The sequence below is a fragment of the Astatotilapia calliptera genome, unplaced genomic scaffold, assembly GCF_900246225.1.
Source record: "Astatotilapia calliptera unplaced genomic scaffold, fAstCal1.2 U_scaffold_26, whole genome shotgun sequence".
NCBI classification, from domain to species: Eukaryota; Metazoa; Chordata; class Actinopteri; order Cichliformes; family Cichlidae; genus Astatotilapia; species Astatotilapia calliptera.
Genome location: NW_020535763.1, coordinates 57,593 through 71,901, shown reverse-complemented (window position 1 = coordinate 71,901; position 14,309 = coordinate 57,593). Strand labels below are relative to the sequence as shown.

The 14,309-nt window shown below is 40.3% G+C and overlaps 1 protein-coding gene and 1 long non-coding RNA gene across 2 annotated transcripts in view; both read right to left on the bottom strand.

Annotated features, from left to right (window-relative positions):
- LOC113017888 (Fc receptor-like protein 5) overlaps window positions 1–14,309 on the bottom strand; it is a 59,922-nt gene that overhangs the window by 25,168 nt on the left and 20,445 nt on the right. Inside the window, exons 4-11 of the mRNA XM_026160997.1 lie at window positions 13,967–14,233; window positions 13,566–13,844; window positions 12,522–12,782; window positions 12,251–12,349; window positions 12,086–12,101; window positions 11,915–12,006; window positions 11,460–11,510; window positions 11,293–11,349 (exon numbers count right to left, since the gene is read on the bottom strand). Of these exons, the coding sequence (XP_026016782.1) occupies window positions 11,293–11,349; window positions 11,460–11,510; window positions 11,915–12,006; window positions 12,086–12,101; window positions 12,251–12,349; window positions 12,522–12,782; window positions 13,566–13,844; window positions 13,967–14,233 (1,122 nt within the window). The remainder of the gene's footprint in view (window positions 1–11,292; window positions 11,350–11,459; window positions 11,511–11,914; window positions 12,007–12,085; window positions 12,102–12,250; window positions 12,350–12,521; window positions 12,783–13,565; window positions 13,845–13,966; window positions 14,234–14,309) is intronic.
- Window positions 7,734–11,183, bottom strand: LOC113017894 (uncharacterized). Its single transcript, XR_003271610.1, has 4 exons — window positions 11,133–11,183; window positions 10,717–10,779; window positions 7,982–8,044; window positions 7,734–7,870 (listed from the first exon to the last, which is right to left on the bottom strand). It is a non-coding gene; the product is annotated as an uncharacterized LOC113017894 (long non-coding RNA).

Below are 14,309 nucleotides of genomic sequence, written 5' to 3'. Positions count from 1 at the left end.
CCTTTTTAAAAAATTTAATAAAGTCTTCATCTTTAAGTAGTGATATATTAAATCTCCAGTTTTTTCTTGGCGTAGTGTTATTCTTGTGTATTAGTGTTAAGGATACGGGAGCATGATCGCTGACAGCTATAGGATGAATCTCAGTGTCTGAAATGTCACACAGCAGTGAGCTGCTGACCAAAAAATAATCCAAACGAGAGTAAGAGTGATGAACATGCGAGAAAAAAGTATATTCCTTACTGGTGGGGTGAAGGGAGCGCCATGCATCGCAAAGACCAAAGTCGCTCATATACTGATTGATTATATTTGTGGACTGCCAATTGCGCTGAGTTCCTGTTGTGTTGTGTTGAGCCTATCCATGTCTTCATTTAGTCCAAGGTTGAGGTCACCGCCAAGAATGAGTGTGCAATCAAGGTGTTCAGAGAGTGCACTAAAAAATCCGTGGAAGCCTGGAAGCTTTTAGAGAAACGTTTCGGAGACCCATTCCTAATTGGGAAGTCACTCAGAGACAAGCTGCATGCATGGCCAAAGATAGGTTCTAAGGATGCTTGCGAGCTAAGAGAATTTGCAGACTTTCTCAAGAGCTGTGAGGCTGCCATGTCTCATGTCAAGATGCTGGAGGTCTTGAATGACTGCGTTGAGAGTCAGAGGATTCTGCTGAAATTGCCAGATTGGTTGGTTTCCAGCTGGAATCGCAAAGTGATGGAAGTCAGACAAGTGAAAGCTGAGTACCCACCATTCAAGGTGTTTGTTGACTTCCTATCAAAGGAAGCAGATCTTGCTTGCGATCCAATTTCCTCAATACAAGCACTTAAGAGTGTTGAAAGCGAGAAACCAAGGCATCTACGAAGCCAAATAGTTCAAGCAAAGACTCTGACCACAAGTACAACACAGAGCAGTATTACATCATGTGTTTTCTGCAAAAGGACAGGACACATCCTAGACAAATGCCGAAGTTTCACAGAAAAGACAGTTCAGGATCGTGTTAAGTTTGTACACACAGAGAAGCTTTGCTGTGGATGTTTGAAAACCGGTCATCACTCAAGAAAATGTGATAACAAAAGCACGTGTGAGAAATGCCAAAAGAGACACCCAACATGTTTGCATGACGATAAGTTCAAGGAACGTCAAAGGCCAATCCACCTAAATGGAAGTGAAATTTCAAAGGACAAGGCAGACACCACAGAAAGGACCGCAACAGCCACTTCCAACAGAGTTATTCAAGAGGGTCTAAGCACACGAACATCTTCTATCTTGCCAGTCTGGGTGTCATCTATTAAGCAGCCAGATCAAGAACTGCTAGTTTATGCACTCTTAGACACACAGAGTGATACCACCTTCATACTAGATGAAGTAGCTCAAGGCCTGAACACAAAGAGAGAGAATGTCAGTCTGCGACTGTCCACAATGTCTGCCAAGTCGACAGTTATTCCATGTCAGAAACTGACAGGTCTACAAGTGAGAGGATACAACTCAGAGAAAAGGATTCCACTACCACCTGTTTTCACAAGAGAATTTATCCCAGTAAACAGGCTGCACATTCCTACCTCTGAAACAGCTCTAAAATGGCCACATCTAGAGCAACTGTCAGAAAAGATTCCACCACAGTTGGATTGCGAAGTAGGCCTTCTTATAGGCTACAACTGTCAACGAGCCCTCCTCCCAAGAGAGATCCTGTCTGGTGACGAAAATCATCAATATGCGCAGCGGACTGATCTGGGCTGGAGCATTGTTGGTTGCTCACATTCAGCAAGCGACAACAGCGATCCAATAGGATTCAGTCATAGAATCATAGTACGACAAGTGACACCAACTGTGCATCCATCAGTTCAGCTAAAGAAGGAAGTGCACTTTGCGTGCAGGACTCAAGTCAAAGAGATCAACCCACTTGACATAATTAAGACTTTTGAATCAGACTTCACAGATCACTCAACAGATGATAATCCAGTTTCTCAGGAGGACCTCCTCTTTCTGTCTAAAGTGAAAGCTGGAATAAGACAGAAGGAAGATGGCCACTATGAACTTCCGCTTCCTTTCAAGACAGACAAACCTAATCTTCCAGACAATAAACAGTGTGCAGTTCACAGGCTCAGCTCATTAGAGCGTCGACTGAGGAGAAATGAACAATATTACACGGACTATGTCAATTTCATGAATGAAATCATAAGTAGAAGAGATGCTGAGAAGGTGCCACAGTCTGAATTAGACAACCAGCCAGCATGGTACATACCACACCATGGTGTCTACCATCCCCACAATCCCGGGAAGATCCGTGTGGTTTTCGATTGTTCGGCACGCTACCAAGAAACCTCTCTAAATGACCATCTCTTGACGGGTCCAGACCTGACTAACACATTAGTTGGTGTGTTGAGTCGATTTAGAAAGGGTCCTATAGCCATAATGTGTGACATCGAAAAAATGTTTCACCAGTTCCACGTTGCAAGGGAACATAAAGATTATCTCAGGTTCCTCTGGTGGGATGGAGGTGATTTGGATTCTGAACCCTCGATGTACAGGATGAAGGTACACCTCTTTGGGGCAGCTTCATCCCCCGGTTGCTCCAACTTTGGACTGAAATACCTAGCTTCACAAGGCCAAGGCAAGTTCAGCAAAGAAGCCATTAAGTTCATCCAAAGAAGCTTCTATGTAGATGATGGCCTGACAAGTGTAAGGTCGACTGCTGAAGCTATACGCCTGGTAAAGGAATCAAGAGCTCTGTGCAAAACAGGAAATCTACGGCTACATAAGTTTGTATCCAACGATGAGAGTGTGATTGCAATAATTCCACCACAAGAATGTGTTCAGACCAAAGATCTAAACATGGCTCTAGGAGAACTTCATATCGAGCGAGCACTTGGAGTTCAGTGGTGTGTTGAGGCGGATGAATTTCAGTTCAGGGTGGTGGTAAAAGAAAACCCACTGACAAGGAGAGGCGTTCTCTCAACTGTTGCCTCAGTCTATGATCCACTAGGTTTCGTGGCTCCATTCCTACTTGTCGGCAAACAGATTCTTCAAACACTGTGTAGAGACAAGGTAAGCTGGGACGAACCTCTCCCCGAGCACATCCAGCCACAATGGGAGTCATGGCTCAAGGATCTGCCTCATTTGGCAGTTCTAAAGATTCCAAGAAGCTACCTTCCATCAAACTTTGGTGAAGTCTCACTATATGAGCTTCACAACTTTTCTGATGCAAGCTTCAAAGGGTATGGTGCATGCTCATACCTTAGAGCGGTGGGTGAAACAGGACAGATAAGTTGTTCACTTGTCTTGGGGAAAGCAAGAGTAGCCCCTACGAAACTAACAACCATCCCAAGGCTTGAGTTATCTTCAGCTGTGACCTCAGTCCGCATTGGTGATATCATTAGAGGCGAGCTGGAGATTGAAAATGTGCAAGAGTATTACTGGACTGACTCAAAGGTGGTCCTTGGCTATGTGAATAATGATGCTAAAAGGTTCCAAACATTCGTGGCCAACCGCATCCAGCGAATAAGATCTAGCACAAAACCTGAACAATGGCGACATGTCAACTCTGAAGACAACCCAGCTGATGGAGCCTCAAGAGGATTGACTGGAGTTCAAATTAAAGAATCTAACTGGCTGAAAGGACCCAACTTCCTTTGGCAGCAAAATCTCCCACATGAAATGGGAATGGTGGGAGAAGTTGAGGCTACTGATCCTGAACTTCGGAGAGCACATGTTCATGCAGTTAAAGCAAGAGAACAGAATCCAATGGTAAACCGTTTAACTAAATTTTCTGACTGGTCCAGAGTGGTGAGAGCCATTGCCAGGCTCAAGAGATTTGTCAGAGAGTTTAAGGGATTTCAGTCGAGAACTAATGAGTCGACTAATCTTGAAGAACGAAGAGAAGCAGAGATCTTCATCATCAAACTCGTACAAGAAGACGCGCTTGCTGAAGACATAAAGAAAATAAGAGGCAAGAAGGAACACACTTTGAGCAGGCACAACAGGCTACGCCAGCTGAATGCTTTCCTGGATGAAACCAATGTTCTTAGGGTGGGAGGACGGCTGTCTCAGTCAGCCTTACACCATGATGTAAAGCATCCTGCGATTCTTCCGAAAAAATCTCATGTGTCAGCTCTGCTGGTCAAACATCATCATGAGCGTATACACCATCAAGGAAGGGGCATGACCATGAACGAGTTGCGCGCAAGCGGAATATGGGTCCTAGGATGTGGAAGTGTGGTCTCCTCACACATTTACAAGTGTGTAAAATGTAGACGATACAGAAGAACAACTGAGGTTCAACAAATGGCAAATCTACCAGGAGAGAGAATTGAGACATCTCCCCCCTTTACTTATTGTGGGCTTGATTGTTTTGGCCCCTTTATTGTGAAGGAAGGAAGGAGAGAGTTGAAACGATACGGATTGTTATTCACCTGCCTATGTTCTAGAGCAGTTCACATAGAAACCCTTGACGATTTGACAACAGACGCATTCATGAATGCACTTCGATCATTCATAGCTATTCGAGGACCCGTGCGCCAACTAAGATGTGATAGAGGCACAAACTTTGTTGGTGCTAGAAAGGAGCTTTCTGAATTGCTTGAAGGAATGGATCAAGACCGTACAAGGGCGCTTGGTTGTGAATTTGTACTGAATGTCCCATCAGCTAGTCATATGGGAGGAGTTTGGGAACGCCAGATTCGAACAATCCGAAGCATCCTGATAGCTATGCTCAACAAGTCCGCCAGCAGACTTGACACCACAACTCTAAGAACATTTCTGTATGAAACAATGACCATAATCAACAGCAGGCCACTAAGTGTCGAGCATCTTCACGATCCTACTGGTCCGGAACCCCTCACTCCCAACCACATTCTAACCATGAAATCATCTGTAATTCTGCCACCCCCTGGACAATTCTGCAAAGAAGACCTCTATCTGCACAAAAGGTGGAGAAGAGTGCAGTTTTTGGCCAATGAATTTTGGCAACGATGGAAACGAGAATACCTGCTAAACCTCCAACAACGACAGAAATGGCAGAAGCTGTCACGAAACTTGCAAGCAGATGACATTGTAATATTAAAGGATGACAGTGCACCAAGAAACCAGTGGAAGCTTGCAAGGGTTGTGGAAGCCCTGCCCAGCGCAGATGGCAAGGTGCGAAAGCTAAAGCTTCTGCTCAGTGACACTACCTTTGATAAGGGAAAACCAATCACTAAATCAGTTTATAGTCAATAGTCAATAGTTTGTGTTTAAATGTCTTTTTTTGAAATGTACATGTGTAAGGTGTAAGAGCTAGTGTCTCGTGAGAATACCCTTAACGAGAGCACACGAGACTTTTCATGAGGTCTCTCATGAAGCGATTTTAAGCTAAAAGTTTACGCGTATCGGCGTACTGGTGATGGTGAAGCTGAGGAGAGAAGGCCCAAGTAATAAACGCCCGTTTCAAAGAACCGACCTGTGTCTGTGTTGTCGTGAAGAGAGCTAAATCTTGAATAAAACATAATCAATGCATTTCTTTGCAGATCTGAATTTATTTGAAATTTCTTTCAGTGTTTTAAAAGTTTGACATCCATCATAAATATAAAACATTTTCCATTTGCAAAAATTTCAAGAGATTTATTCAAAAACACAAACACAGGTCAAAAATAACCTGCACTGGTGCTCAACAGCTTTAAATGTTAGCAAATCTTTAACTGAGGTTGTTGAGTTTGACTGTACGCTGTGTATTCAGACACATGATGGCAGTGCTGAGAAGTAAAACAGAAAGACTGTAACAGCAGCACAATAATCACACACTCAGAGTAAATGCATAAAACAACAAGAACAAAACACACTTTCAGCTGTGATTCAGTCATTCAATTTATTTCAAACACATAATAAACTGAATTACTGCTGATCTAATAAACAAAAATACACTAATATAATAATCAAAAACACCGGAGCACTGAGGCCTCGATCCTGTAGGATAATATTTTAACTGGTAATTTAAAGATTAATTTAAATTAATCTATTTTAAAGGCTTAAAGAAAGATAACTTAAAAACATTCAGTCTATACCTTGAATCTCTGCTAAAGGGCAGTATGCTCACTTATATGGCGACACGATCTCCTCAGCACACTCTGTTCACACTCCAAAACTTTGCAGCATCCCAAAAACACCACAGTCCACAGCCTCACATCAGAACAAAGGAGAGAAGAAGAAGAAGAGCACCTGCTGTTACTTCCTTTTTTATACCCTCTGTTTGATCCCCTGGGTCCTAAAGCCATTACACTAATCACAGTAATAATAATGAGCAATAACACTAATAACATTTCAAACACTTTAATGACCTGAATTATTGCTGATCAGATAAAATAAAAATACAATAATAACAGTAAGTTATGAAGAGCTGTAAGAAGCTCACTTCTTTTTCATTAGTAGCTGAGAACCAGCATAAAGTTGTATTACTGCCACCTACACAGCTGTGATGGTAACAGCAGACTCCAAACACTGTTCGTCTTTCAGACTCAGAATCTGTGCAGAATTTCTCTCACACCACCATTTATTAACCCTGCAATAAAACCTCTAAACTTTCTGCTTCTGCATCCTAATTCACAGATTTAATTAAATCAGGGAACACAGGACTGCATGACATTTTATTAGAAACTAAAATGACATAAAGTCAACAAATTAGTTACAAATGGTAACAGGACAAAATAAAAAGTCACCAGTGTAGTTGTAGTTGCTCTCCCACTTTATAGGACAAAGACATGATTGATAGTGAAGAGGGAAACCCATCTACAGCACAGCTGAGCTATTAGAGTAAGGTGACCACTTGTTGACTTGTAAAAGACTATATGACATTTTTTATTTCACCATTCATTAACTGCACAGAGATGTTATTGTTTAAATATGTTTTCTTCATGTAAACAGTATTATAAAGGTTCTTCATGACTGGCGCAAGTGTCCTCTTTCTTGGAAATCAAATTATGGTCACCCTGTATTACAGGATATGATCAGCACTGTTTAGCACCGTCATGCTGATTTTGCAGAAAAATGCCAACCAGGCTCAACCCAGCTGGTTAAGTTTACACCTGACTGACCTGTGCCTCCTCCTCACTGTGACTAAACAATCAGACTCTGCAGGGTCAGACAGATGTTTTGTTGCTGTCTTGTTCTTGGTTGAACCTGTCTGGATTTTTAGCTCTGATGTTTGTGTCGTATTAATGAATTATAATACTGCTACTTCTCTGAGTCGTGCTGACCGTGATTGATGCAGAGCTTTAATTCTCTGTGATGTTCTGTCTCCATGCAATCTGTCATATGAGATTTAGCCCATGTACAAGTTATATTTTCATTTAACTATCAGCACATAGAGAGATGATCTGGTTAGTTTGTGGATAATTTCATACAGGAAACAAAAATCAAACATAAACATAAAATGTTCAAATGTAAAAAGATTTTATTTCTACCTTTTAACTAAAAGATGCAAAAAATGATCAGAAACACAAAAATGAAATACATTCAAATGTATTCACTGCCTATGATATAATTCTTATTTATATAATGTAAACAAACACAGTTAAAGTATTTGTTGGTGCCCATATCAGTATTTACACTGCAAACACTGACTGTAAATTGTGCTGTCAGATATTAAACATCACATATTTCTCACTGCTGTTGGAACATGTTAGATACAGTCAAGGTTTATTACAATTTTTTTTTTATAAAAGTAACAGAAGATAAAGAGCACGAATATTGAATATGAATACACCTCCATTTGGTTTATACTGAATTATTTGATGTTATGATGTAATATTGTAACTGCACATAAAGCTGAGCATGTCTGATATTTGGGCAGCAGAGGAACAAGAGTGGCTTCATAAAAAGCTTCTTCTTTGCTGCTACAGCTCTCCTCACTGACCTGTAAGACAAGCACAAAGAGACAAAGTGATTTCCAACATGTAAAGATATTATGAGCTGAAGACATTTAATAATGTAAAGAATAAATCAGCCTGCATGGCAGCAGAATTACTGAGAGAGCTTCCTGATGTGACTTCAGAATAAACTGCTGCATCAGCTGCAGGACTTGATTTTCCTGTGAATGAAGAGAAGATCATTAGATAATCAGATAATTTCACCTCCTCACTACGTACGACTCTGGATACTGTAGCTCCTGTGAAAACTAAGGTCTCTAATCAGAAGTACCTGACTCCGTGGTATAATTCTCAAACACGTACCCTAAAGCAGATGACTCGTAATCTGGAGAGGAAATGGCGTGTCACAAATCTAGAGGATCATCATTTAGCCTGGAGAAATAGTTTGCTGCTTTATAAGAAAGCCCTCCGCAAAGCCAGAACATCTTACTATTCATCACTGATTGAAGAAAATAAGAACAACCCCAGGTTTCTCTTCAGCACTGTAGCCAGGCTGACAAAAGGTCAGAGCTCTTTTGAGCCAACCATCCCTTTAACGTTAACTAGTAATGACTTCATGAACTTCTTCACAAATAAAATTTTTATCATTAGAGAAAAAATTACCAATAATCATCCCACAGATGTAATATTATCTACAGCTACTCTTAGTACCATTGATGTTAAGTTAGACTCTTTTTCTCCAGTTGATCTTTCTGAGTTAACTTCAATAATTACTTCCTCCAAACCATCAACGTGTCTTTTAGACCCCATTCCTACAAAACTGCTCAAAGAAGTCCTGCCATTAATTGATTCTTCGATCTTAAATATGATCAACCTATCTCTAATGATCGGCTATGTACCACAGGCCTTCAAGCTGGCTGTAGTTAAACCTTTACTCAAAAAGCCATCTCTAGACCCAGCAGTCTTAGCTAATTACAGGCCAATCTCCAACCTTCCTTTCATATCAAAAATCCTTGAAAGAGTAGTTGTCAAACAGCTAACAGATCATCTGCAGAGGAATGGTTTATTTGAAGAGTTTCAGTCAGGTTTCAGAGCTCATCACAGCACAGAAACAGCTTTAGTGAAGGTTACAAACGATCTTCTTATGGCCTCTGACAGTGGACTCATCTCTGTGCTTGTCCTGCTAGACCTTAGTGCAGCATTCGATACTGTTGACCATAATATCCTATTAGAGCGATTAAAACATGCTGTAGGTATTACAGGTACTGTGCTGCAGTGGATTGTATCATATCTATCTAATAGACTCCAATTTGTGCATGTAAATGGAGAGTCCTCTTCACACACTGAGGTTAATTATGGAGTTCCACAGGGTTCAGTGCTAGGACCAATTCTGTTTACATTATACATGCTTCCCTTAGGCAGTATCATTAGAAGACATAGCATACATTTTCACTGCTATGCTGATGACACCCAGCTCTATCTGTCCATGAAGCCAGATAGCACACACCAATTAGTTAAACTGCAGGAATGTCTTAAAGACATAAAGACCTGGATGGCCGCTAACTTTCTGCTTCTTAATTCAGATAAAACTGAGGTTATTGTACTCGGCCCTGAAAATCTTAGAAATATGGTATCTAACCAGATTCTTACTCTGGATGGCATTACCTTGGCCTCCAGTAACGCTGTGAGGAACCTTGGAGTCATTTTTGACCAGGACATGTCCTTCAACCCACATATTAAACAAATATGTAAGACTGCGTTCTTCCATTTGCGCAACATCTCTAAAATTAGAAATATCCTGTCTCAGAGTGACGCTGAAAAACTAGTTCATGCATTTATTACTTCCAGGCTGGACTACTGTAATTCATTATTATCAGGATGTCCAAAAAACTCGCTGAAAAGCCTTCAGCTAATCCAAAATGCTGCAGCAAGAGTCCTGACAGGGACTAGAAAGAGAGATCATATTTCTCCTGTTTTGGCTTCCCTTCATTGGCTTCCTGTTAAGTCCAGAATTTAATTCAAAATCCTGCTCCTCACATACAAGGTCTTAAATAATCAGGCCCCATCTTATCTTAATGACCTTGTAGTACCATATCACCCTATTAGAGCACTTCGCTCTCGCTCTGCAGGCCTACTTGTTGTTCCTAGAGTATTTAAAAGTAGAATGGGAGGCAGAGCCTTCAGTTTTCAGGCCCCTCTTCTGTGGAACCAGCTTCCAGTTTGGATTCGGGAGACCGACACTATCTCTACTTTTAAGATTAGGCTTAAAGCTTTCCTTTTTGCTAAAGCATATAGTTAGGGCTGGACCAGGTGACCCTGAATCCTCCCTTAGTTATGCTGCAATAGACGTAGGCTGCCGGGGGATTCCCATGATGCATGAGTTTTTCCTTTCCAGTCACCTTTCTCACTCACTATGTATTAATAGACCTCTCTGCATTGAATCATATCTGTTATTAACCTCTGTCTCTCTTCCACAGCGTGTCTTTATCCTGTCTTCCTTCTCTCACCCCAACCGGTCGCAGCAGATGGCCGCCCCTCCCTGAGCCTGGTTCTGCCGGAGGTTTCTTCCTGTTAAAAGGGAGTTTTTCCTTCCCACTGTCGCCAAAGTGCTTGCTCATAGGGGGTCATATGATTGTTGGGTTTTTCTCTGTATCTATGAAGCGCTTTGAGGCGACTTATGTTGTGATTTGGCGCTATATAAATAAAATTGAATTGAATTGAATTGAATTGAAAACAATAATATCATTAACCAGGAGGAAACTGGACGTCTCCACTAATGCAAAGATAAAAGAGAAGATTTTAAAAAGCTGACAAAGTGTGAATACATAAATATAACCTGTAAAATAAACATGATGAACAATATTCAGTGGAGATGATGGCAGACTTTGCTCACCTTTGTTTTTCTTGGCTTTTTCTTTTTTGGGCTGTTTGACCTCAGCATACATCAGACTGTCCTCTAAAAGAGACGTCAGAGCTCAGGACACATTTGTTCAGCACAGATATGATGACAAGAACATCACAGAGTAAAAAACATGAGAGAAACTATTTAGTTGGGGGACATATAGATGGACAATACCATACTGTACAATAACAATATCATTCTGTATATGAAGCAGACAAACTTACACTAAACTCTGAACGGCCCTCGATGTGTATAAGATTCAGTCTGCTGATGTGTAGTGGTCGTATGTAGTAGCTAAGCTTGGTCAGTGAATAACTAAACTCCATGTTGACCTATAATTACCTGCAATATAATGATGTGATGACACGTTCAAGTACAAACACTGAATGAGACTGTTGTGACTGTACCTGCAGCTCCCATCTTCACCTCAGAGTAAACAGCACTCTGCTCTGCTTTATGATGCTTCCCTGTGAAGATGATCAGATTAATGAAAATAATTAATTCATTTGAAACATTTCAAAAACTTTCCAGGCTTTTATTTCTACATTTAATGTTTTGTGTACTCACTCTTCTTTTCAAAGTTTTGAAGTGTAATAAGAGAGTATGTGACGTCTCTGGGTTCATCTGCTGAAATATAAAAATGTTTGTAAACACATCAAATGCAGTTTGTCTCCTTAAATCAAAAGCTTCTTGCATCTCTAGCTGCTCTGAGCTTTTGTAAATATGAACTGTACCAGTTCCAGTGTCTTCCTCTTGTGTGATGGATTCATAGAGGTTAGCATCACCTTCATGAAAATGAAAAGAAACCAGAATCAGTTTCATTTTGACGTCATCAGTCAAAGAAAACATTTCACTAGTTGTGTTTTAGTCAACAACAGGATTATCAGATATTTTCAGAGCATGAACCCATCATGGTGTTACTGTTTGTGTTGTTCTGATATGAAACAATAACATTTGTGGATTCTTTCAGTCGAGTTAAAGATACAATCAGGTTGTAAAATCCTGTTTGTTTCTGATCTTTTGTGCATGTAGTCAGTTGGTTATTTGGATGTTTGTCCAGCTGGATTTTGATAAATGTTCTTTGAGAAGCTGCTGAGCACAAACTGAACCTAAGAAATGTTCCTGTTAATGGAGACTGAATGAAAAGTCAATATTAACAATGATAATAAAGATCGGTTTAAGTGCTGACCAGGATGAACAGAGTTGTATTCATGAGTTTCATCCTGGTTGACTCCATGATTTGTGGAGGAGCCCGGACTGTGACTCTCAGACTGGATCCACCTGAAACAGGAAATAAACACAATAAACTCAAAAGTAACTGATGTTTGTTTAAAATGATAATAAAAAGTATTTTACCAACCTGGTGAAGCAGGAATCTGTGAAAGAGACAAATGTTATTACACATCTTTGTGGTGTGAATTGTTATTTTGTGTCATGAGATCAGAACACATGAATATGTATGAATAATTAAAGTGTGTGTAGTAAATAAACTCTCTAATACAGCATGAAAAGAAGAGGCTCTTACACTTGGACTGTCTGCAGCGATACAACAAGAGCAGGAGAATAATAATGAGAGAGACTCCACAAACCAGTCCAACCATCAACCACACAGGAGATGAAGATCCTGCCAAAGATAGTGACAACAAACAATAAAGTTTAATTATATTTGATATTTTATAAGATAATTTTATAATAAATCCAGTTCATGGATTTTCCTTGACTTGAAACCACTTTGAGTCAACTCATGCTGTGTTTAAATTACTTGACTTCCCACAATGAACTGAATCCAAACTCACCATTTGTGTTAATCTGAATTTCTTGGCTGTCCTCTGTGTAGTAAACTGGGTTTCCTCTTCCTCCTCTGCACCTGTAGAGTCCTTCCTGTGAGACACTGATTTGTCCATTTGATGTGGGGACAACATCCACTGTGGTATTATCTCTGTACCAGTAGTATTTCCATCCAGATGATGATGGTGGGTTCACAGAGCAGGTCAGGGTCACACTGCCCCCTACTGGAACAGCTGTGTTATCAGCTCTCAGTTTGGCCTTTGGTTTATCTGCAGTTCAGTTTAGAAAAAGAACAAAAGTCAATGACTGAATCGTGTACATACGGATCTTCACTGTTCATAGACACAAACTACATCTTTCTTGGCTGCTACCTCAAAGCAGATTGTGCGCTTTCAGTCCTGTGTGCTGCATGTGACTGAATCAAAACCGTTTAAATAACTAGATGTAAATGGTGAACATCAACAAATCTTGGTGATCTTGAAGAGATACAAATTGTACAATCGTTTTGATCAAAGCTGTGAAAGTTTTATATTTTCTTTGCTGTATTTAAAAAGTACTTGAAGATTGATTAATAAGCTGGTCCGTCTTTAGGACCTGGGAGTTTAAAGGGATCAATCTCAATCAGCCTCCTGCTAAAGGTGAGTGGCAGTGACTCAGAGTTATGAGACTGTTAATCATAGAAACAGTACCACTATTTTTGGTGGTATGTCTGTGTGTGTTTATTTATTTGATCAGATGATAGTTCAGAATTACTTTTATTCTTTTTATAGAAATTGTAGATCAATTGTTATTTGTTTGAATATATTATTTATTTATCCTGTTTATATCATTATGGTCCTCAGGTGATGGAGCAGCAGGTCAGCATTGGCGTCTCTATACCAGCTGAAAGTTCATGACACAAAGTGGTGACAAACTGTCTACAATGAGGCTACTATCAGCTGCAGCTCTTTGTCCGACTAACAATGTAACATGCTTTGGACACCATTGAATTCATCCTGTGCTGACCATGATGACATTTGTCAAATGGAGATCACACAACAAACATGACTTACTTGATGCTGACAATGTGAAGGCTTCACTCCACTCTGTTGAAGAATATGAGTCATCTCTGCGTCGACTCTTACACATGTAGTCTCCACTGCTGGACTCAGAAACATTGAATGTCACATCATTATTGTGTGTCCACTGTGTGGGTGTCCTGGGTCGTCTCCATCCATACCACCACTCAGTGGTTTCACCTCCTTCCTGCACCTCACATGTCAGAGTGATCGTCTCACCTCTGAATATCTGAGGCCAGTTGGGTCGTTGTTTTACAACAACTTTATTGGAAACTGTTTACACATATTAACAGTTGAGATACAAACAGAAACATGAAATCAACACAGAAAACTTCACATTGTGTGTTTGATAATCATGAGTGAATGTATATTTCAAACTAAATGACTGAACTCACAGGTTATCTCAATGGTGACATCATCACTTCTATCAGTGTAGTAAACTGGGTTTCCTCTTGTTCCTCTGCAGCTGTAGATTCCTCCTTCAGATACTCTGATATCTCTGTTTTGTTGATCTCTGATTTTACCTTCATAGGTTTTTTGGGTTCGTCTGAACCACTCATATTTCCATCCATCAGAGCTCTGCACAGACCAGGTCAGTGTCACACTGCCCCCTACTGGTATGATCGTTGTTCCTGCTGTCAGTGTGGCCCTGGGTTTATATGCTGTTATGAAAAAGGAGGAAAATTATATAAATATGCAGATGATTCATTAAAATTGCATAAAAACAATCAATCATAC